We start from the raw sequence: 24,139 nt of genomic DNA, 5'->3' as shown, positions 1-24,139 counted from the left end.
GTCATTTTATAGCTGTTGAAACTGAGACTCACAGTTTCAGTAACTTTTCTCAGACCACACATGGCTGAGCCAGTATTTGAACCCAGGTGTGCATGAAAACGCAGCCTGAGTTTTTTTACCTCAGTTGCCTGGAAACATCAATTGGTTCTTGAGATCATCACTGATGTGATAAAACATGGGACAGAAATCAGGCAAGACTAGGAGCATCTGCGTTTTCCCGTGGTGAGTAGGAAAAATGATCAGACAACTCTTTCCTCCGGCGTGAAGGCGAGGTGATGACTGAAGTATCGGCTCTCTATGCTAAAGTCAGAATTCATATTTTGGTGAAATTGTCATCTGGATAAATTTAGGGTCTCCGATTTCATTGCAGATATGGTTACCCCAGTGGTTATTTTCCTTTTGGCCTATGTACTCTCTCTGCTCTTATGAATAATATTTTTATCCCAATCTAATCACTTATAGTATTTGGTTTTTACACAGGTTATTTTTAAAATTTTGGATACAATTTTCTTCTGAAAGTAAGTTGGCCAGTAACCACGAAATCCCTCTTAGTATTACTAAAACCCTTCTCTGCCAATTCTTTAAGAAATTAGATCATCTTCAGATGAATTGTTAATAAAAAATTAACGCGATGGCCAGTAGCATGGATATCTTTGGGCTCTTGGCCAAAAGATAAGCCATCTGTGTGTAAGAAAACAGGCTAACAATTTTGGACTCTGGTCTCTGTGGCCACAGTGAGCATTGACCTCACTGTTAATTACCCAAATTAATTGTTTTTAGGGGTTGTGTTCTCTCATCACGAAAACTTCTCTTCCCAATTCAAACCATGTGGGTTAAAACAAGAAAACAAAAGCCAAAACTGCTCCCCACACCCAAAAACCCCTTCTGTCAGGGCTCCCAAGTAGACCCGGGAGAGCCGTTAGAGGGCTGAGAAGGGCCAGTCATCAGCGCATACCATACATAGGTGGAGGGCTTGTTATTCTCAGTTTCCCGCCTAGGAGAGGATACCCCTATTGTTTCTGAAAGTGCTGACCAGGACCCACACTTCCAACTAAAATTCCTCTATCCCTCCAACAGCAGCAAAAGCAGCAGCAGAAGCAACTGCAATAGATAAGTGTTTTGATGAATTGCAAGATGGATAGGGCTTACAGTGCCCCCAGCCTTGCTGATACCAAATGCCTTTAAGATACAGCTTTTCCCATCCTAATCTACAAAGGAAACAGGAAAAAGGAACTTAAAACTCCCTGTGCTCAGACAGAAATGAGACTGTTACAGCCCGCTTCTGTGCTGTTCCTTCTTGCCTCTGACTTGTAAACAAGACCTAGTAGGACATGCGAATGGAAAGTCACAAACCTCTGGGTGTTTGAAAGGATCCTTGGGACCTCATGCACATCTGTGGAAACTGGATGGAGAGATTTGGGGAAGCATGGATTCTTTAGCCGGCTTAGTTCTCTATGGAGTCAGCTTGCTCCTTTCTGGTAAGGTTTGGCTTTATTATCTTTAAAAAATATATTTTTAACAGAGTTAGTGATTCTGGGTTCTCTCACCAATGCTTAGTGCTGGTTAACAAGGGGCAGCTGTGGCACAGGGACTGTTTCTCCATGAGTCTCCGTTTAATATATGTAAGGATTGACATGGAAAGTCCTTGTAGCATGAACTGATTTTTCTAGAGTTTCTCTTCTGGATTATTGCCCGCTGTGTTACCACATACCACAGACTCTGTGAGGACTGATTAGGTCACTTTATTTGAAGAGACACGCTTACCATAGTGCATTATTTTACTGTTCCTCATTCTAGATTATTTCCTTACTCTATAGAAAAAGAAGAAACCTGGCTTTACCTGCTTCAAAGAAAATCTTCAGTCATTAAAAAAAATATCAAATTCATGCTGAGAATGATTCGGACCCACTTAAGGCATTGTACAGATTGACATTTTTAAATGAGAACAAAAATGCTTTTCTATAAAGATTTCGTATTTGTATCCTATTTCAATCAAAGCAGTCAAACGCTAGGCTTTTTGGTTTTTATCTTATAGTTGGGGTCAGGGAGATTAGGGCTATATAATTTTTGTTTTATTTAAAAAAAATTTGGCACATAGTAATTTGTAAAGTCTTTATTGGCCCAATGAAATGAAAGTTTAAGCAATTACCCAGATCACTGGGCACAGGAGAGTAACAAAACCTATTGTGGGTTTAAGGAATGGTTGGCTTGAATGTTTTTAGATTTAGGTTGTCTGTTGTTCAGATTCTCTAGATGGCGGCGTGGCTTATAGTTCACTCACCCTATGAGATACCTATGAAAGTGGTATCAAATCACAAAATACAAATAACAACTATAATGGCCATCAATCTCTCCCCTTCAGTTTGAAAGCATTTGAATTATTGTAATGAAAATAGAATTGATATAGGAAATGAATTTGGGAAAATTTACTGAACTTAATGGTGTGGGCTATATTATATTAGTAGAATTTGATCCAAGTATCCATAAGTATCTGCTAATTATTTTATATTTTTCATATGTTTGCAATATTATATTATTAAATATTCAAAAAATTAAGCAAATAAGATAACAGAATTGCATGTTTGTTTATAGCTCTTCAGTTTGTTTTCAGTGATCAATTATATTGAGGATTTAATAATATTTTAAGACTAAGAATGTGTAAACTGCTGAAAATGAAAGATTATCTGAGATAGTTTCAGTATGTAGAAATTTTTTATATTCATGTAGAAATAATGTTGATTTCTCCAAAAATATGCATCTTGAAGCCAAACAGTTATCATAATTCCATTTTCGGTTTGCTTTTTTTCTGTGTGACATTTATCAGTAACATGAAATCTGGAACTGCTTCTACATCAGGGATTATAGTCATGCAAAGCCCAGGGGTCCACAGCTGCTCTGAGATACTTTTTAGGTTAAATAATGTACACACACAGAGACATACACACTCTGTTCTAATTCATCTTTTTTCCCCGTAGTGACCATGTTATGGCACTTTGCAATATAGGCTTAGAAAAGATGTCATAAAATCAAACAAAAAAGTTACGTGGCAAAATAGTTACTCTGTGTCTAAACCAAAAGCACAGCACTAACTTAAGCAGAGTGAAGCCCAAAGAGAGGGGTTTCGTGCTCTTGTTGAAAGGAAGGGTAACACCGGCAAGGTTGGTTTCTGGAGTAGGTCTGTTGTGCTAAATCCTAACTTAGATTTCCATCTAAGCCTCCATGAATATGAATACTGAAGGCCTGATAATTGCAACAACAAGAATCCAGCATGATTATGTCTACAGGCATAGGATCCCATTCTTCAGACCAAACTCCACTGGTAGACTACAGTAATGGAGCAAGGGGCTCATGACTTATGGATTTCTCTCTCTAGTCTAGTGGGTTGTTCGTCCTTCCTTTTTTCTGAACAAATAGAACTGAAAAAACTATCATATTTGCCTCAGTGAAGGTGACTCTGGGTGGTAGATGCTAACCTATAAAAGGGTTGGAGGAGGTGTATAGTTTTTAGAAGGCTTCCCTCAAATCCACCTAGATTCTGGTAGATTCCCTTCCCAAGAGCAGATCATGGCCAATACCACCTTAGAAACAAGTTCTAAGAAACATACTAGATTTTCTCTACTCTCTCATTCTCACCAAACCAGGCTGCTCTCCCAAAGAGAAAAACAAAATAAAACTAGTCACTCTTTCTGCTTTATCATACTATGTCCTTGTGATCAACATTGATCCAATGTGAAGCCTCTAGTAGCATGCCTTCATGCCTCTTTCCTGTCTCATGTGACATTTTAAGTAACAACCTGGGTTCAGAGATAGTGGATATCTTGTCTGGAGTGGCAGAGGAAATTCAGTTATAAGGTCAGGGAAGTGGTCCCAGATGGAACCTCCTGATTAGGGCTGGTCTTAGAAGGCTAGTTATCAAGTCTGAGTAATCAAGGGTGGAGGCATAGAAGCTGGGAACAGAGACACACCTGGGAATTATTCTCAGAAGGAGGAGTTTTGTTCCCTTCTCAGATGCTCCCTCCTAAACATTGTTTTTGTTGGGAGCTCTCAGCATTTCCCTTTCAGCCTTACCCTGGGAGAGCTTCCTTCAAGAGTCTAGTCCTTCTAAGACATCTCTCCAGGAGGGAAGAACTCTTCTAAGTTCATCCAGAAGACTATGCTATATCCTCTGGGGGATTCAGATGGGTGAGGTCCAGTTTTTTCTGACATTATCAATTCATCTCCTGGAGCTCTGTTCCTAAAAAGATATGTGTGTGATTGTGTCACCAGCTTATTCCCTGTAGATGGCTTATTGGTAAGAGCACAGAATCAGGATTCAAATAGATTTGTCTAGGCTGGAAGGGTGAACCAAACCCAAAAGATAAACAGATAAATGTCAAAATAGATAAATGTCAAGTTATGCATTTGGATTCAATAAATAGATGACGTATGTTCAATGTGAGAGAGACCTGGTTTGCTGAGAGTTCTAGTGAATGACATCCAAGTTTTGGTGATACACAAAATTTGATGAATTGCGAGGAGCCAATTTATAGGTGCCAAAACATGCTTTACTTGCTAAAAAGGTAACACGTAAGCTGTAACCATTTGCGTAGTAAAGATATAGGGTCAGAATTAGAGATGGTAATCACTTCAATCTGCTGCTCAAAGCACATCCATTAAACACTGAAGACACTGAAAAGCTTGACAGCAAACATTGTAGGCAAATGGGAAGGTAAGTGCTTTAGAAACTTTGTCATATGGGAACATTTAGTCAGGAGAGAAGAGATGAAGGAGCAGCATTTTCATGGGTTTCCACATAGTAGACACCATAGATTGACACTGTATTTTGTCAGGTCTAGGATCCAGGGGTGGAGGGAGTTGCACAAAAGACAGAGTTTGGCTTTGTTGATGGAAACCTTCTAAAAACTGGATCACTATCCCCCTGGGGAGTGAGTTCCCACACTGGGGAGGGTTCGGGCATGTGTTGGGTGATCGATAGTCTTTAGGAATGTGAAAAGAAAATCCTTTTCATTTCACTACCTGTGGCTCCTCACCGACCACTTAGCAGGTAGATAAAGGTCAGAAGAGCCACTAGATCTTTGCCCACTGAAATCAAACTGAGTTTGTTTTCTGAATGTGGACCCAGATATGGTCACTTTATGCTGAATTGTAACTCAGTTAACATGCCTTAGGAGAAGAAAAACCACATGCACCTGTGCTATTATGACTCACTTTTGAAGACACTGCTCTATGAGGCTGAGGTGGATCTCATCAAGAAGGCAGGAGAAGGAGTTAAGAGTATAGATTGTGAAGTCACACACCTGGGATTAAGCTCAAATTGGATGACCATGGGCCAGTTATTTGATTGTTCCAAAGCACAGTTTTCTCATCTTTTACATTTGAGAATACTTTTTTCCCAGAGTCGTTATAAGCATCAAGTGTGATAATGCATGTAAAGTACTCAGCCAGGAAGAACTCTCTTAGTAAGTGAAGCTAGTGTAATCAAAAGAGAAGTGTTGCTGTGAGGACCATTGGGCTCATTCAAGACCAGTCTAATGTTTTCCAGGTGTAGGGGAGTCACTTACTACTCTTAGAAGCATTCTCCTAAAAGACTTCAACATAAGCCAGTTTCTCAAATTTTGTGCTGATCTCTCCCCACTTGACAAGCCAGAACACTTGGCCTACTCTCTAGTGCTTTCCCTCACCCATCCCTGCTCATGGCTCTTCTACTTCAACCAGGCCCATCTCCACCATCTATGCATACTTTCCCCTTGGCTCTTGTTCATGCTGTTCTATCCATTTGGAAATGACACCCACCATGTTCAGTCTGCAAACAAAATTCAACTTAGTTTGCCTAGGCCAACTCTTCCTCGTGTTCTTCCCCTAATTCTGAGTTCCCTTCCCACACAGGCTGTGCCTTTGAGCTTTAGACACATAGGTTTAGCCCAGTTAACCTCTAACATTGTTGACAACAGATATTATTTACCTCTTATTCTCCGTAGTGCATGGAGTTTGATATGCCATAGCAAGAAAATTTTGGTATACCATGGCAGACCTGACAAAAAGAGGGAAATTGTTTGTTGTTGTACAAAGGGCTTTTAAACATTGAAAGGATAACAATAAGAATCAATTTCATATATATTGCAAGTAGTATTCACTCATATCTTAAAAGGTTGGCTTATGTTAAATATTTGATGTAAATAAGGTCAAAAGAAAATCCCTTTTTTCCCTTAGGTGTGAAACGTAAAAGATATACTCACAAAAGTGGGTTTAACAAGATTTTACATAATATTAGGTATTGTATGATTGTTGAATATTACTTTAAAATACACATAGTTTTATTCAATAGACATTTATTGAGTTCTTGCCCACCTTTCATTCATTCATTCACTCACTTAACTATCATTTCAATCAATGAAGACATACTGAGGACTTACTTTGCACCCAGTACTGTACTGGATACCAGGAATGAAAAAAAAGGATGAATTATTTTTTCCCCTTGCTAAACTCACATCTTAGTAGGAAGGATGACTATAGGCATATAAATTGTAAGATGCTATGATAAATAATGTAGTAGGGGTATATCAAAATCTAGCTTTTCAAGAGCTATAAAAAATGTTTATTGGCTTCAATAATAAAAGCAACTTTAAAATCCAAGTTAAACATAAATGGCTAAAAACATATAATGTCAACTTCATTAATTGCTAAATTTAATATGAATAAAATTTATATTGAAAATAATCTGTATGATAGATTTTCCTCACTTTGCAAGAACTCCTAAAAATGAATATTGCCAAAAATTATGGCTAGTGTAGTTATCAGTTACTCATAGCCAAATGATTTTAAAACTAAGTAGATAAAAGGGAAAAGAGAAGAAAGAACTTCCCATCAGAGGGAGCAGGTGGTGTGAAATAGCTGGGCAAGCTCAGGGAAGTTGAGTAAGTCTGGAATGTAAGGAGGAGGTGGTGACTTAAGGTTGGGTTCAGATCAGGAAGGGCCTCATAGGCCATTTTAAGTCATTTGTACCTCTTTCTGTACACATGGAAATTTAGTATGGTGTTTGTTCTATCATATCTGATTTATGTCTTGGAAAATTCATATCTTGGAAATTCATGTCTTGAATTCATGTCTTGGAAAATTCATGTCTTGGAAAATACATATTCTGAAGCATGTATTGACATGGCAGAGAATTAGACCTGGACCAATTTGGCTTCCCAACACTCCAGGCAAGGGAGGCTTAGATGAAGAAGGGGTTTGAAAGTGTTTAGGAGGTGAAACTGTAGGGACTGGTAATTGGTTATATATTGGAGGTTGTGGGAAGTGGGGTGAATAAGCATTGCTCCCGGCTTCTGGTTTGGGTAATGGTTCTGCCATTCTCTGTGTTGGGAAACATGGCAGAAGGAACTGCTTGGTGACAGGCTGGCATGAAGCAAATAATTCTTTTGTACATGTTGATTTTGAATTTCCATGTTAAAGGTGGATATTTAGCAAAATTTGGCTCTCTGGGTCTGAAGCTCAGAAGAAGAGGGTCGGGCAAGGGATTGAAACATAGAAATCTTTGTTTATGGTAAGCGAAGACATGGGTTGTGTACCAAGACTTATGTGAAAGGAAGAGAAAGAGCAGATAGCCAAGGGTTCTACGAAGAAGCAGTCAGGGAGTTGCCAGGAGAGGCAAACCCAATCAGATTCCTTCCCTGGGATTTCAGAGAATTGGTGTTGTGGTGGCTAAGGAAGGAGAAAGTTTAAAGAAGGGGACAGTAAGATGGGGAGAGCAGAGTGACAGCCTCTGGGCTTGGCATGGGGGCACAAGACTGCAGGTGTGTTATTTTACACAGAGCCAGCTGCACTGACAGCATTACCGTGCCAGAGCTGGAAGGGTGTCAGAAGATCAGCTAGCATCACTCCCAGCCTTCAAGAAAGGGAATGTCTAAAGTTGCCTCCCTTATTTCTGGAATTTTAAACTGATAACCCGATTCCCACCGGTCTAGCCAGACTGTTCCTCAACTCACATCACACGTGCAGAATGTTTTTTAGATTGAGCCTTGTCTGCTTTCCTCTACATCCTTCCCCCACCGCCTCCTTTTGTCCCTTCAGGATTCTGACCATCCTTCTCCCTGTGTTTCTTCCCGAAGGCTGCAGGGGCAGGTGTGGAGCCATGGATCTGCCAGATGGGCAGAGTCCTGACTCTTTTCAACACATCTGTTGATTAGAGGGAGTGCGTTCCCACTGCCTAGTGGTACCATGTCTAACGTGGTACGCACATTACGTAACAAAGAGAGGGAGAAAACCTAAAGATGAGCAAAAGGAGCCCATTAGGCAGCCAGCTGAGGGGCATGTGGGTGGCTGCTGTTTGCTCTGCCTGCCCAGGGCTTGACCAGTGAGGTGTGTGTGGTGGTCACACCCATCTCAGCAGATCTGTCAGCTTTCCCGCTTTTGTTAGAGGGTGATATCATGCTTCCTGGGGGGAGCGCTGGAAGACAATGCTCGGCCACTTTCCTCCAGATACAATAGGCGGAGTCAGGAAGGCAGTATTGACATTGCTGGGGCTGGGAAGGCACTCGCTGCTCCGTGGCCGTCAGATGGTGAACCAACTTAACCTTGGCACACAGAGCCTGGGTTGTGCAAGGCGTCTGGCTCCAGAGCCAAAGGGGACTCCACCCTGGGGACAGGAGTGCTTTAGACATCTGGGAATCTGGGATGGGCTTCGAATTCTGATCCCTGTGTCAAAAACAACCGCAAAACAATAATAGTACCAGGAATAACAAAAATGGCAACCATCTGCCGAATGTCGCTACGTGCCAAGTGTTTAATATGATTTTTCAAAATTCTTCTCCTTTATTTTATTTTTAGTTTTGTTATTATTATTTTTGGCCGCACTGCGCAGCATGCGGGATCTTAGTTTCCCAACCAGGGATCGAACCTGTGCTCCCTGCAGTGGAAGCATGGAGCCTTGACCACTGGACTGCCAGGGAAGTCCTAATATGATTTTTAATATCTCACAACAATCTCACACAATAGGTATTATTATTTGTTTTGTTTTGTTTTAAAAATACATGGTGAAACTGAGGCTCACAAAGGTTGTGACTTGACTAAGGTTAAAATGTTGTGGACATTCATTATTTGGGACTGCCTAACATTCCTAGTTTTCAAAAGCCACCATGCTTTCCCTCCATTGATGGGACTGCCAATCACTGATCAGAGTGTACTGTCCATCAGAAGACAGCGGTCGGTTCAGATGGAGGGTGCATGACCCAGTAGGGCCAGATAGACTCTTCTCTGGGAATTTATGAGCAAGATGTTCTCTTTCTTCAGTGAAGACACTGTTTACCTGGAGCCGCCAGCTTCCCTTGGCACTTGAAGCTAGTCTTTGATAGGAAAGAATGATGACAGAGACAGAGAGAACAGAACCCAGACAGGCACTCTGAAATTATCTGAGCCCTGGATCCAATGTTTTTAGATTGGAGACCCATCGCTGCCCCTTCCAGTTATGGGAGCCAGTTGGCTTTATTTGCTAGTGCTATTTTGAGATGTTTTCTGTCTCTTGAAAATGAATAGTACTGAGTGACCACATGATCTCAGTAGGAATGATGGCAGCAAGAATTAAACTGAGGGCTTCCCTGGTGGCACAGCTGTTAAGAATCTACCTGCCAATGCAGGAGACACGGGTTCGAGCCTTGGTCTGGGAAGATCCCACATGCCGCGGAGCAACTAAGCCCATGTGACACAACTACTGAGCTTGCGCTCTAGAGCCTGCAAGCCACAACTACTGAAACCTGTGCGCCTATAGCCCATGCTCCACAACAAGAGAAGCCACCGCAATGAGAAGGCTGTGCACCACAACGAAGAGTAGCCCCCGCTCGCCGCAACTAGAGAAAGCCCACACACAGCAACGAAGACCCAACGCAGCCAAAAATAAGTTAATTAATTTATTAATTTAAAAAAAAAGAGTTAAACTGAGAATGACCTGAACCCAAATCCTGGACTCTTTCAAACACTTCACTGTGTTCCAACTAGTGTTTCATGGTCACCTCAGGCTGGTTTCCAGAAAACGAGACTGATAACAATACTTATTTGTGTAGTTTTAGGGGAAGATTTTAAAAGATACTACTTAAAATTACTTAGTATGGTGTGGGTACATGATGAGCACTCAATAAAAATCAGATGTTCTTAAATTGTTTACTTCTAAACAAAGCTAGAGGATCTTATGTCACTTTATGCCAATCTTTTCAAAGCACATCTCCATCCATGAGGGCAGGCAACTCCTATTCTATGCCAGATGGAGCTCCCTGGTTTCCCTTGGGATAACTCAGCATTGGTACCCTAAGCCTGGCCTTGTCTCAGGGACAAAGAGAGAAAAACTTAGAGCTGTGCGTTCTTGGGTTTTTGCTAAAAATCTGGAGTGCAGGTGAGGGAATTCCTTCCCATGGCCCTACCAGCTGGCAGGATGGTGCTCCCGACTTTTCTCCTGCCAGCCCCCAATTTCCTGTTTTCTCAGGTCTTGACTAAACAGAGGCTCTAGGATGCTTTGCCCTAGATTGTTCCCACCTCATCTATTCCAAACCTATTAATTCCTAGTCCTTGAAAATTTTCTGTGGCATTGTCAGTTCCCAGTGCAGTGCGGTTCACTTCAAGCTTATTACTGAATTTTTGGACCCGTCCTGGAGTACATGTGTGTATGTGCATGTGTGCGTGATCATAGCTCTGCTCATATTCCACCACCATCTTGACTTTAATTCCTCCTCCTCTTAGTCGCAATTCCTCTCTGTGTCCAGCACCTCTTGAATCTGAAAGGCACTTTCTAATCTTCCAGAGTTGATTGAAATACCACCTATTTCGCTATTCATTGCTACCACTCCAGAATCAAAGAGCAGGGTGGCGGTGGTAGTTGGTTGTGGTCAGCAACTTTTCAGGAGCCAGTCTTGCCCACCTCACCAGGCTCTTGTGATTCTTAGTCCCTCAGGCTACACGGGGGGTGTATTCCAGTCATTCCAGGATCTTTGCAGTTTCTAAAACTACACCTTCAAGCATCCAGGCCTTTGTTCGAGCCCTGGTCTGGGAACACTGTGTACACTGTGTACACTGTCCCTTCTGCCCAGAATATCCTCTTCACTTTCTTTGCTTCACCTGACTTATTCATGCTTTGAGATTTATATCAAGTGTCATTTCTTCTAAGAAGTCTTCCCTAACCTTCTTGCATGGATTAGGTCCCCGCCTTAGCCTGAATTCCACCAAAACAAACAAACAAAAAACCCGTGGACTGAGGCAAAGGCATATGTGCAGGTAGATTATTGGGAAGTGATCCCAGGGAGCAAGAGTGAGGGACTAGGGGAATGGAAGTGTACAAGCATGTGTTATCAGGTTGGCCACTGCCTCAAATGCCTGGTGCTCCAGACCTTTTGAGGAGGCTTATGAAATGAGACTCAAGGGCATTCATCCATTGCTCTCCTCCCCTTTATTCAAGGGTCATATAGATGCAAGAAGCTGATAAACTACTGCTGGGGTCCTATGCTGTTGTGCCAGAGAAAGTCCCAAGGGAGGAAGTGAGATATCCTCCCACGGGCTTTGTGTGAGCTACTTTGATAATACACCTGCTCAAAGCTTGTGGAGCTCTGTTTAGCTGCGGCTGCAGAAGCAGCTGAAGCAAGACCTGGAATGGGGAAGATTTGCATTGGTGCCCAAGAGGTGTTGGATACGGGCACCCTTGTTCTTGTCTCTGCCATGGTGCTTAGAATATTAAATTACAATTTACAGTTTACTTGATGGTTTGCCCACGAAGCTATGGTCTGTGTTTGACATATCAGTAAGAGAAATGCTTTAATAACTTGTTTTGCATTGGATTAAATGTTCTGACCTAGTGCTTTCCTAAGTGTGCTACCTATACTACTGCTGGCCTGAAAGATCATTTAATGTGGTGCTTGGAAGAACATTTTTCATTATAAAAATTATTTGTACATATAGATGTATGTGTGTATGTATCATATCAATCATGTAATTTAATGAGTATTTTGGCATTATTTGAGGCTAAGGAAAAAAATAGATGAGTTAATTTAAAGAGAATGGTTAATAGAATAATTGTACAAGTCTCCTATAGACTCAGCAAAAATCATGAAAATGACATATTCATCAGTGCAGTTTAAGAGACACCGCTCTAACTGAATGAGAGAGCCAATCCTTTTTAGGACTCTTTTGTGTGTGTATGTTCAAATAAAAAATAGAAAAGTAATTTGGGCACATAATTAATACTATCCTAGTGACATGGACTAAGTGGAAGAGAGTCTCTTGGTGATCAACCTGTCTCAAAAGACTGTCTTGGACTCTAATATTGCTCCTCTCAGGAAACCTGGAAAGTGGACATTTATTAATAAATTACAGACAAGACCTAGTTTACATGTTGGGCATACTGAGTGTTCCTCAAAAAAGGCCCAGGGGCTTCCCTGGTGGCGCAGTGGTTGAGAGTCCGCCTGCCGATTCAGGGGACGTGGGTTCGTGTCCCGGTGCAGGAAGATCCCACATGCCACGGAGCGGCTGGGCCCGTGAGCCATGGCCGCCGAGCCTGGCATCCGGAGCCTGTGCTCTGCAACGGGAGAGGCCGCGGCAGTGAGAGGCCCGCGTACCGCAAAAAAAAAACCAAAAAACAAAACAAAACAAAAGGCCCAGTAGTCAGCCAGGAAAATAGTAGGCCATGCCCAAAGTAGAGGAATGGATAGGTCAGTTATATGCATTCATTCAAGCTAACATTTACTGAGCTCTTTCTATGTTCTGGGAATCTGCTGGGCATTAGAGTTACAAGCATGGTTAAGAGAGGGCTCTGACTTCAGGTGGCTTTTAGTCTGGTGGGTGAGAAGCTCTGCTCTGTTAGAGGCAGACAGTGCATGTTGGAAGCATCGAGGCTGCAGGGAGTCATTCTGGAAGAGAACAGGAGTCTCACTAAGAGGGTGACATTCGAGAAGAATTACGCTTTGTGGAAAAGCAGGAGCGGAAATGAGGAGGAAAGGTATTCTGGGCAGAGGAAAAAGCATGAAAAATGAGGAATAAAAAGTTTAAGAAATGTTTGTGCAGTGGTTCTATGTGGCTACCCTCTAGGGTACAGGGAATAAAGCTAGGGAGGTGGGCTGGGAAGAAGGTAACTTGGTTTGAGGTTGGCTGAGTGGGCAGGGCCAGAGTCAGTTATGGGAGTTGTCAGGATATAGGATGAAGCTGTGTGAGGGAATGACACTGCCCAAGAAGAGGAGAGAGGGTGGTTCTGGGAACACCTCTGTCAAGGGCTGATGCGGGTGGAGGAAGAGGAAACTGAAGGCATTCAAAGAGATAAGCCAAAGGAGGAGGGAGTTTCAACTACGTAAAAACTTACAGAGGCAGGAGCCAGCGTAAGCAGAGAGACTAGAGAATTTAGCAACTAGTTATTGTTGCAAGGCATTTTCAGTGGATGGCAGGGCTTGGGTTGAAGAGTAAGGGCGAGGTGAGGAAGTGGAGTAAGTAAGCATAGATTCCTTTCTGAGAGATGTCCCATGTCACGGCAGCTTCCTGTTTCCACGTGCTTTTCTGTAAGCCTGATTCTAGGGTGATTTGGCAGGAGAAGGGGTGAGGTCTTCTCTGCCATTGTTGGTTCAAGGTACTAGGAGAATATGCCAAGGTTTGAAGGAAGTAGAGAAAAACCTCTTCCATCACAGACATTCTCTCCTTCCCATGGATGTTGTCCCCAAGTTGCCTGAATTAGATAATTATTTTAATTTCACAAATACATGGTAATGGAGGTACATGGAGGTACCACACACTGTTACCTGGAATGAGAAATATTAGAACGGTCAAAGACTCAAAAGATGATCTAGTCCAGTGTTATTGAATTGTTTTCTCATAATACTAATTCCAAGAGAATCATTGAATCCCCCCCCTTTTTTTTTGAGTATCACATGGAGCTAATGTTTGATACCTTAAGAAATGCTGGTTTGATTCAACCTGCTCATTTTATAGATGCTGGCACTGAGGCCCCGGGAGTTCAGCACTTTGCTCAAGCTCACTCAGCTCATTAGAGGCTGTCTCTTCACTTTAACAGAGAGTGTGGAAGGCAATATAAATTAGAGCTTAATGCATGTACTGTTTGGTCAGACTGCCTGGGCTTGCATTCCAGTTTTATCATTGAATTGGTTAGCTATTGCTGTGTAACAAACTACTCCCAAAACCCAGTGGCTCAACCAACATTTATTATCCCTCGTAAGTCTTTGTGTGATTCGCGGCTCGCCTCATCTGTGTTGAGCACAGCTCTGAGGTTCTGCTTCAGATTGCAGCAGCTGGTGCAGCTCTGCTTCTTGCTGCACGTGTGTGGGTTGTCTGGGTGACTCTGCTCACATGTATCTCATCCTTCTTGGATCAGCCCAGGGGATGTCGTTCTGATGGTGATGTTAGAAACACATCACCATTAGACACAAAACAGCAAATGAGTCTTCTTAAGGCCTAGGCTGTGATCCAACACACTGTCATTCCCAAAGTCAAGGTTCGGGAACTACACTCTGCCCATGATGAGGCCAAAGCGAGGGTTTGATACAAGGAGGGCTGAAGAGTTGGGGCCAACAATTTGATCTACTATAGCCGCTACTAGCTTTGTGCTGTGGTGCAAGTTACTTGACTTAACCTGTAAAATCAGCATCGTAATAGCACTTATCTCTTGAGATTTTTTCTGGGGGTGGTGGGGATTAAATGAATTAGTTCATGTAAACCATTTAGAACAATACTTAAACTTAAATGCTAGGTAAATATTAAGATCGTTACTGATTTTATCCATCCACCCATCACCATCCATGAGTGATGGAGGATATTTGGGGTGTTTGCCACCGGAGCAGCTATGGAAGGGTTTGGGTTGACTTGATAAACTGGCTCGCATCAGCCATTCTCCACTAGCAGAAGGGCTCAAAGGAGTGACCTTCTGAAGGTCCTCCAAATCACTCATCTATAAATTCCTTTCTTTTGCTTATAAGTGCTTAAAAGGCAGCGTGGGCTGGTTTTGTGCTGCTTCGTTCTCCCAGCCCCCTCCACCCTGTGTCTCTCACACCCAGAGTCAGCAGACCTTTTCACACAAACCATCTGCCAAGAGGTGTGGAACTGGAGCCAGAAACACACAACAGCTGCAGGAGCTCAGCCATATTCAGAGGCCTGTAGTAATCTCACAACAGTCCTAGACACAGCCCTGACCACTGCCTGACTCTAGAGTACATAAACCATCAGCAGAGTGTAATTCCATCGTGAGTAATACGTGAATTCTGCCAGCTGCTTCTGGAATCAAACAAAAAACAGTGTTTTTGCCAGCTGGAGGGAAAAAAAAATCACCATTAATTGCATCACTGTCTTCTCAGGAAGGCTGGGAGAGCCAGTGACTCAGGCTAACTTCTGCTACAGGCCCTCTTCCTCTCCTAGAGGTCCATGAGTTCAGAACCCTCACCAAGCCCCTCTTTCATCTTCACCAGGTGGTGTTATAGCACCGACTCTGGGGGCAGATGAATCTGGGCTGGAGCCCCATTCAGCAATGTGATAGCTATGTGACCTCAGGCAAGTCATTTTCACCTTCCTGTGGAAGGGGGATAATAATGTTACCACACTGAAAAGTTGTGAGGATTACATAATACATGTAGGTCAAATGCTTAGCCAAGGGCAGGTTCATAAGAAATGCTCAATGAATATTAGCTATCGTTATTTCTTCTGTATCTCTGTGTCACTAGCTCTTTGCTCCTAGGAGCATCCTGTCTCCAAGATGCTGTATAAACGTTACTATGTTCCATTCCATCCCATTTCAACCTATCTCATTTCTTCCTAACCCATTCTAGTCTTTAACAGTTTTGAGCTCCTACTCTTTGCCCAACCCTAGGTCAGCAAATATAAAGTCCGTGCTGCTACGGAGGTTCCTGTTGGGATGTGAGTTGCAGATAGACATATAGTAGCTTCTTGTTATTCATAGTAGTTGTATTCTGTAAACCACCAAAACTGGGTTAGATTTCTACTAGTTGCAACATTTTTGTCACCTGATCAATACATAAACCAGTTTTGCATTTGTTTCTTTTGCCAAAAAAGCACAAAAATGTGAAAAAGTGGCACCAAATATACCATCCAAAGGACACTGGTTTAGAGTGTGAGAGCCCAGTAGAATGATGCGTTGTTTCACCTCAGTCTGGAACAGATGCATCTGAGGACTCAGGGTTTTCCCTGCTTTGCACATGTGTTCAAGTGACTGGGAAGGCACCGAGAGTGTGGATTTTGAGGTTGTAAATAAATTATAGGCAAATTCACAGATATGGAATCAACAAATGGTGAGGATCCACGGTTGATACAAATGCCTAAACGGCTCAAACTGCAATAACGTTTCCATGGAAGTACAGGGGAAGCCCAGGAGAGAAAGCAAGCACAGATTCAGTCTGGGGCAATCAGGGTCCTCTGGCTGGAATCAGACTTTCAGACGCAGGAGGGTGTTTCTGACAGCAGGCAGTAGAGGTGGAGGTGTGACGGGATGGAACCATGTGGCTGGGTGCAGCCAGCTCAGCCAGACGGGCTCGTGGGGGCAGGATTTCTGCCCCTCCAGCACTGCACTGTGTAGCCCAGATTTGACTGGATGGCCTCAAGCCTTTTCTTACTCTCATCCTCTTAGAAGCAAGACTCAGCACTCTGAGACACCAAACAAGGTCCTGAAACGATCCAACTTTGTCGATCAGCAAGTAACAGAGAGCTTTCGGTGGGTCAAAGGAGAAGATGATTTGTGTTGTCTACTGTGCAGAATAATAAATTCACGAGCAGATGACTCTCTGGTCCTCCGGCTAAATTCCTCTCCAGCTCCTAGCCTCCTCGTTTCTCCTCCCTACCTCCCTCTGCCTCTACTCTTCCAGGCAATTCCACTTTCACTGCCGTTTGCATACAGCACTGCAAAACAACAGCCAGCTAGCCGTCCGGCCCCTTCTCCTCTGGAATCTTAGCAGAGGCCCTGTATTGTTACTCAAGCCTGGCTTTCGGGAGTTTTTACTACCCTCCATTCCCTACTCCAAGGGGATTATCCAAGTATTCATCCAGTAAAGTACTTCCTCCATATTTTGGCACAAGCAATAAAGTACAAGGTCCCAGATGAGTTACCACTCCCTAACACTGCCCCTGCCGGTCATTCCTGACAGAATAAGGATTTTCTTGTTGTGGACATATGATTCATGGTTTCTGCAGTTTTTAAAGAGCCTAGTTCAGGTTGTAGCCACCGTAGATATTCAATAAATGAATAGATTTCTGCTAATCTGATGCTTTGGGGGAAAAGATACATTTTTGTCATGTTTTCTTCCACAAAACTGATATGTAATGTTAATTACTGTAGTTTTCTTATATATTTCACAGCAAGGTTTTGTAATGTTCATCACATTAAGTTCTAAACATTTCTTCCTAATAATTCTCATCAAAAGATATTGTTTTCTAACCTACAAAAGAGCGGATATATGTATATGTATAACTGATTCACTTTGCTGTACAGCAGAAACTAACACAACATTTTAAATCAACTATACTCCAATAAAATTTTTTTTAAAAAATGGGGTTAGCATATACTGGTCTACCCTGAGTTTGAGGACCAAATGGAACTATTTGTGAAGATACCTGTAAATGATACGTACAATAAATATAAGGTAGAATTCAAAAAAAGAGATTGTTTTCAAAACTTAACAAAATAATTATGAATTTTATCATGAAGAATGAACAGGAGGAATAGTTGAGAAAGTTCTGGGGAAAAAAAGAATAAAGAGCTTGGGAATAGCTCTACTAGATCTTAAGGCAGAGTATAATACTGTAATAACAGTGGGGTACAGGCCAAGGGTGTAAGCACACAAATCAACAGACTGGATAGGCCAGAACCAAATCTGAGTTTACATAAATTTTTAAAAATAAATTTATTTTTATTTACTTATTTTTGGCTGCGTTGGGTTTTCGTTGCTGCACGCAGGCTTTCTCTAGTTGCGGTGAGCAACTTGGTTGTGGCGCGCAGGCTTCTCACTGTGGTGACTTCTCTTGTTGCGGAGCACAGGCTCTAGGCACACGGGCTTCAGTAGTTGTGGTTCGCAGGCGCTAGAGCGCAGGCTCAGTAGTTGTGGCTCACAGGCTTAGTTGCTCCGCGGCATGTGGGATCTTCCTGGACCAGGGCTCGAACTCGTATCTCCTGCATTGGCAGGTGGATTCTTAACCACTGTGCCACCAGGGAAGCTCTATATAAAATTTTAATATCCTATAAAGGACACAGATCAGTGGAGAAAGGAATAATAGCTCTGGGAAAATTAGTTTTCTGTTTGGAAAAAAAGAATTGTTTAAAAAACCCATCTGTTACCATATACCAAATTCCAAATGGATTAAAGAGTAAATGTAAAAAAAATCAAGCCATCAAAAGAAGAAGATGAAAGTGAATATTTGTTGACTTTTCATATGGGAAAGGCCTTTTTATGTTTAAAAACAATGGAAGAAACCACAAAAATAGAAATCAATACATATAGCTTCATAAATATGTAAACTGTTAATCCAACCATAAGCAAAATTAAAAAGCAAAGAACGAAAGAAAAATATTTGCAACAAATATGGTGTATAAGAGATTAAAATATTTCCATAAAAGAAGCTTATTGGAATTGATAGAAAAATATCAAAACATCAATAGAAAAAAGAGAGGAACAAATAATTCACAAAAGGAGGAAATGCAAATGGCTAATAAGCATGTGAAAAAGTTCACCCTCTAAATTAAAATAAAATCAAAGTAAGATACTATCTTTGTATATCAACTTAGAGCAAAGTTTAAAAAACAAAAGAGAATACTTAATAATACATGGCTGGGGTTGGTTAAATGTTCACTCTCATACACTGTAGCTTTTTAGATAAAAATGTGGCACTGTAAAGCAAAATGTTGTAATAAGATCTAAAATATTATCATAGGAGTAAGTAAAAATTCAAGATAAATTGTATTTGGTTTTTACCATACAAAAAAATTATATATGTTGGTTTCTGCAATTTCTCTTTATATATGTTCTGGGAAAAAAAGAAAGGATGTATATCAAAATGTTAACAAGAGTAACAATGTTCCTTTCTAACCATTTCTCCTTTCTCACTATGTTTGGATAGGCCTGATCTGGTGTTTTAAGAAGGATTTCATAATAAGGAGATATATTTTAAAGTAATTTATATTCTGAATGGTCTAAAGGACCATTAAATATATTATTTTTGTGGTTTTAGAGATACTCTGTTGATTTTTATTATTAAATTGTTATCACCTAACAGGATAAAAATAAATATAAAAGGACCCATATTTATCAGGACTGCAATCTATTTTGAGTCATAAAATGTTTATGATTGTAAAGATGTTAATTAATGCTGAGTTATTACAGAAAAGGGATTCCAGAAACAATCTCTTCCTTGGACATTTTTATTGGGACATGCAGATGGCTTATTGAAATAAGGCCAGGAAAGACAATGAGAAATGTTTCTTTCACAGTATTCAGTTGATTTTTTTTTTTAAGTTTATTTCTTTTATTTATTTTTGGCTGCGCTGTGTCTTCGTTGCTGTGCGCGGGCTTCCTCTAGTTGTGGCGAGCAGGGGTTACTCTTCGTTGCGGTGCGCATGCTTCTCATTGCAGTGGCTTCTCTTGTTGCAGAGCATGGGCTCTAGGCACGCAGGCTTCAGTAGTTGTAGCACTGGGCTCAGTAGTTGTGGCTCTCGGGCTTTAGAGCGCAGGCTCAGTAATTGTGGCTCACAGGCTTAGTTGCTCCACAACATAGGGGATCTTCCCAGACCAGGGCTCGAACCTGTGTCCCCTGCATTGGCAGGTGAATTCTTAACCATTGCACCACCAGGGAAGCCCTATTCAGTTGATTTTTAAAGTTTGGGAATAAAAACTACTATACAGATTAAAACTCTGGGTAGTTATTCCAAATTATAGCATTTGCTTTAGCTTCCTTAAAGATACATATTTTTCTGATCACAAAAATAATTCATGTTCATGTAGAAAAATTTGGGTACACAGAAAAACATTTTAAAAATTCAGCCACTATAGTTAACTCAACACACTTCTTATTGATATAGGATATAATATCTCTCTCTCTGTGTATATATATGTATGTATACATGTGTGTTTGTATATATACAGACAGAGAGACAGAGAGACAGATTTGATTGTTTGGTTTTAACATCTGTTAATTATCACCTTTAAACATAAACCCAGTTGTGCAAACTCCCTTTTGTCATGGGGACTGAAAGAGAAAAATAAAGGTCTCAACCACGGGATCATTGACCATAAGCCGGAAGAGACCCCATGGAAAGTGAAGTCACAGAGCTAACCCAAGTCTTCTGATGCTGCCACATTACAATCAAGTAGTGTATGAAACAAATACTTTCCTCTTATCCCTGGACCTCTTCTCATTACTTGACTTAACCTTGAGAGATGGAGTGAGGATTCAGGGAAGTGTGAGGGATGAGGATTTAAGTATCGGAAATGGGATTTGAGTGTCATACACACACTCTTTGTTAGTAAAGAAAAGCTATTATTTGTTAATAGAGAAAAGAGTCATGGCTTGTTTTTAGGGTCATGAAATAGTTGGGAATGTCCAAGAATGCCTGGTGTCAAAGGGCATCTTTCAACGTGGTGTGACTTCTGGCTCTGTCTTTAGCTCTCCCGTCACCATCTTCCTTATCAACCTTGGGAGCCACAGTCAACTGAGATTGAGTAAGCTGAGGGATGCAGCCCACCACTGCTCTCCACAATCTTCCACCATGGCTTCCTTTGTAATTTTAGTGGCCATGTGACATGTCCAAACCCGAGAGCCAGTATTCTCAGCTTATTGCTGCTCTTTGGTATTTATATCAAAACTAATTACCTGAGTACGTCTGATTTTCTACAAATCTCCCACTAGGCTGTAGGCCAGTGGCTTTCACACTTGTGTTATAGAGCTCTGGGTGTTCCAAGGAGGGGCCATGCGGCTGCCATAGCTGGTGAGGGTGCAGACTATGCCTGTCCGTCTCTGGGCCCTACGCCTCTACTTTGCCCCACCTTCACCCAGAGTAACTCTACTCTATTGAGTTCACATATTATCTTCTCTATGATATGACATTTGTTAAAAGTATGTCTTACACAAAAGCACTTTAGGGAACCGCTGGCATAAGTTGTAGGATTTGCTCTGGCAAAACAGCCCAGAGCTGGGAGTGATAGACCGGTATCTTGTATGAGGAATTATTGGCTAAATCAGTAGTGGCTCAAAGTACACGTCTTGAAACTGAAGTATGAGCTGTGGCAAGCTAGTTTGTTTCTTCTATTTGTTGTAGACTGGAAACAGGATAATCACGCCTAGGTAAAGGCTGGTAAGGTGTTGAATGGAGGTTTGAGACTCTTCTAGGAGTAAAAGGGATGCATCTTAAGTCATGAACTTTGTAACATGGATTTTTGTCAGTGTTATGTTGAAGTTTGTTTGCTAGAGAGCAGAGTTTTGGGTGGATGAACTGTTATTGCATGGATATTAATATTATGCATACTTGAATTAGAGAGTTAGCATCGTCTCATTTACTCTGTGAGATGTACTGCCTATAAACCTGAAGTTTGGGAATTCCTTGGAGGTCCAGTGGTTAGGGCGCTTCCACTGCAGGGGGTCCGGGTTCGATCTCTGGTCGGAGTACTAAGATCCCGCAAGCCTTGTGGCAGGGCCAAAAAAAAAAAAAAAGAAAAGAAAAACCTGAAGACTCTTGGGGGAGATTATTGAATGTGTGGTTATTTCTTTTTAAGTTGATCATTGGAGCGTTCCTCCCTTTCAAACGTTAAAATTTTGAAATTAGCCACACTAGCCTTAGCAATCAAGTTTTAATTTCAAGTACACGCAATAGAGCAAACATTCTGGCTTCCTTTGAATACATCGTACGTTCTACAGTCCAAGAACTAAAGTCAGTTTAATCCAATTTTTGACTCCTCTAGCAGCCAAAATTAGGAGAATCAAAAATTCTATTTGAAACCTAGGACTTTAGCAGATTAGTCACATTTTAAAATTCTGAATCCAGGGATTTTGGACTTCAGTTTGTAGAACACATGATCAATCTTGTTTCCCACTGATGACTTTAGACTATAAATGTGTGTCATTTTTAGATGGAGTCAGATTTCATCATTAAAAAAAACCACAGATTAAAATTTCATGGCCTCTACTAGAAGTCAAGTCCATTTGAAGAGCTAACAAATGAAGATGGGAGCTTTAGCAGTGCAGCCCAGAATGCCAGGACTTGGATGGAATGTAGTTCCCAGCGTCCAGAGACCAATCAGGCTAACTGAGCTCATTTCTTGCCCATGTTTGTGTTGCTTCTCTCGTGTGTTACTACATGGAGAAAAGGATGTGAAATAAATTTTAAAAAGGATCCTTGTGCTACTCCACCATTATTGTGCTGGGTAGTATTCATTAGCTCACTCTCGGGACCTCATTTCCTTTGGTTATAAGATGAAAATAATACTAAAAATGTTAGCTTTTCCCTGTGATTAGCTCTGCAGGCAGGATCACACCTCAGGAGGATACAGTTGTGACTACTTTGCAGAGGAGCAAACCCCATTTCCTCTTCATTAGTCCCACAACTTTAGAAAATCATAAATCATTATCATCACTGTTTATTGACTGTTCCACTATTTGCCACACACATCATTCATAAAATTTACAAAAGATTTTTTCATAGTGTGTAGAGCTATACATTTATTAATCCTCAGTGAAGTGCTTAGAGGTAAGTATCATCACCTCCGTTTTACAGATGACCAACCCGAGGCACAGAAGGCTACGTAATTTGTATATGGTCCTGTGTTATACGTGGCAGATCTGGGGTTCACACCCAAGGTGATTGATTCCCTAGCCTCTGACCACACACTGCATCTCTCTGCTGCTCAGCCATGCTAAGCTTCCCAGCGCTCCACTGCAATGTGATCTGCTCTGAGATAAACATAACCCTGTGCAGGGCACATGGACACACAGAAGGCAGTTTGACACCTCAGCATGATGAAAGACACTACTGTAAATCCAAGGCTTAGTGTGTAGAGCACAAGTCACTTGCTTTCCTTTCAAAGAATTCAATTTTTTAAATGTTTATCTTTTAACTTTGTGTATACAATATACCACCATCCAGAGATAGCCACGGTTAACATTTTCTAGATAAGATTAAATTTTATATCTCTCCCTGGGGAACTCAAATGCCCTCCTCCAGGTTTCCCCTGGAATTCCCAGTGCACTTACATTCCCATGGTTGCCTCCTACACTGAGCTCTGGCTTCAGTTTTGATTTAAGTAAATGCATGCACTCCCTTGCTCACTTCTACACGTGTGGTCTCTGTTGAACTTGGTGTCAGCCTCGACACGTAGCTCAGCCTTTTACTTCAATTAAAAATAAAAATGGCAACAATTTTTTCTGCATGCCGACAGACACACAGGTACAGACAGACATAATCACAAACACGGAGGCATGCAGACAGATAAGGCATTGTGAGTATAACGCATGTAACTCCTGAGTTGAGAAAAAGATGAGGTTTGCACTGTGGCAATCCAAACAACTCCACCACGAATATCACACTAGCCTATTTATTAAAGTCCTTCAGCTGCCCATCATACTGCTTGGCCTTTATCTTTTCTTCTTCTCTTTCTCTTTGTGTCACTTATTGGGTTTATGTTAAATTTATAAATTAATTTAGGAAGAATTATCATCTTTCCAAGATTGTGCTTTTCCACTGAAGGATACAGAACATCTCTCCATGTCTTTAAATCTTTTTTATCTTTGGTAAAGTTTCATAGATATTTTCATATGAGTCCTATACATTTCACGTTGGGCTGTTAAGTAATAAGTGATATACTAAGGCAATTGTGATACACTAAACCATTCTTGACTTCTGAGGATAAACCCATAGTATCTGTAGAAGATTCCTTTAATAAACTGCTGAACTGATTTGCTAATATTTTGTTTGGGATTTTTTGCCTTTTCACAAGTGAGATAAGGAGTAGTTTTCTTTTTTCAGCTATTTTATGTTAGGTAATAGGATTTTACTAGCTGTAAAGAACTGGTAGCTTTCTATTAAAAAAATTTTTTTTTGCATTACATAAACTCATCAGCAAAACCAGCTGGCCCTGTGAATTTTTGATGAGATAATTCAGGCTTCATAAGTTTGAGTTTAAGG

General features: G+C 41.2%; 1 protein-coding gene across 3 annotated transcripts in view; it reads left to right on the top strand.

The window, feature by feature from the left end:
- Positions 1 to 1,059: 1,059 nt before the first annotated feature.
- Positions 1,060 to 24,139, top strand: part of TEK (TEK receptor tyrosine kinase) — a 103,705-nt gene continuing 80,625 nt past the window's right edge. The window contains exon 1 of one of the 3 annotated variants that reach the window (XM_004275061.4): positions 1,060 to 1,478. In XM_004275061.4, the coding sequence (XP_004275109.1) occupies positions 1,427 to 1,478 (52 nt within the window). In that variant the 5' untranslated portion in view covers positions 1,060 to 1,426. The remainder of the gene's footprint in view (positions 1,479 to 24,139) is intronic. The other 2 variants (XM_049711028.1, XM_049711027.1) reach the window with 2 other exon arrangements.

Source organism: Orcinus orca, chromosome 6 (genome assembly GCF_937001465.1).
Source record: "Orcinus orca chromosome 6, mOrcOrc1.1, whole genome shotgun sequence".
In the NCBI taxonomy this organism is placed as follows: domain Eukaryota; kingdom Metazoa; phylum Chordata; class Mammalia; order Artiodactyla; family Delphinidae; genus Orcinus; species Orcinus orca.
Note: the sequence above shows the minus strand (reverse complement) of the source record. Positions and strands in the feature narration are given on the sequence as shown.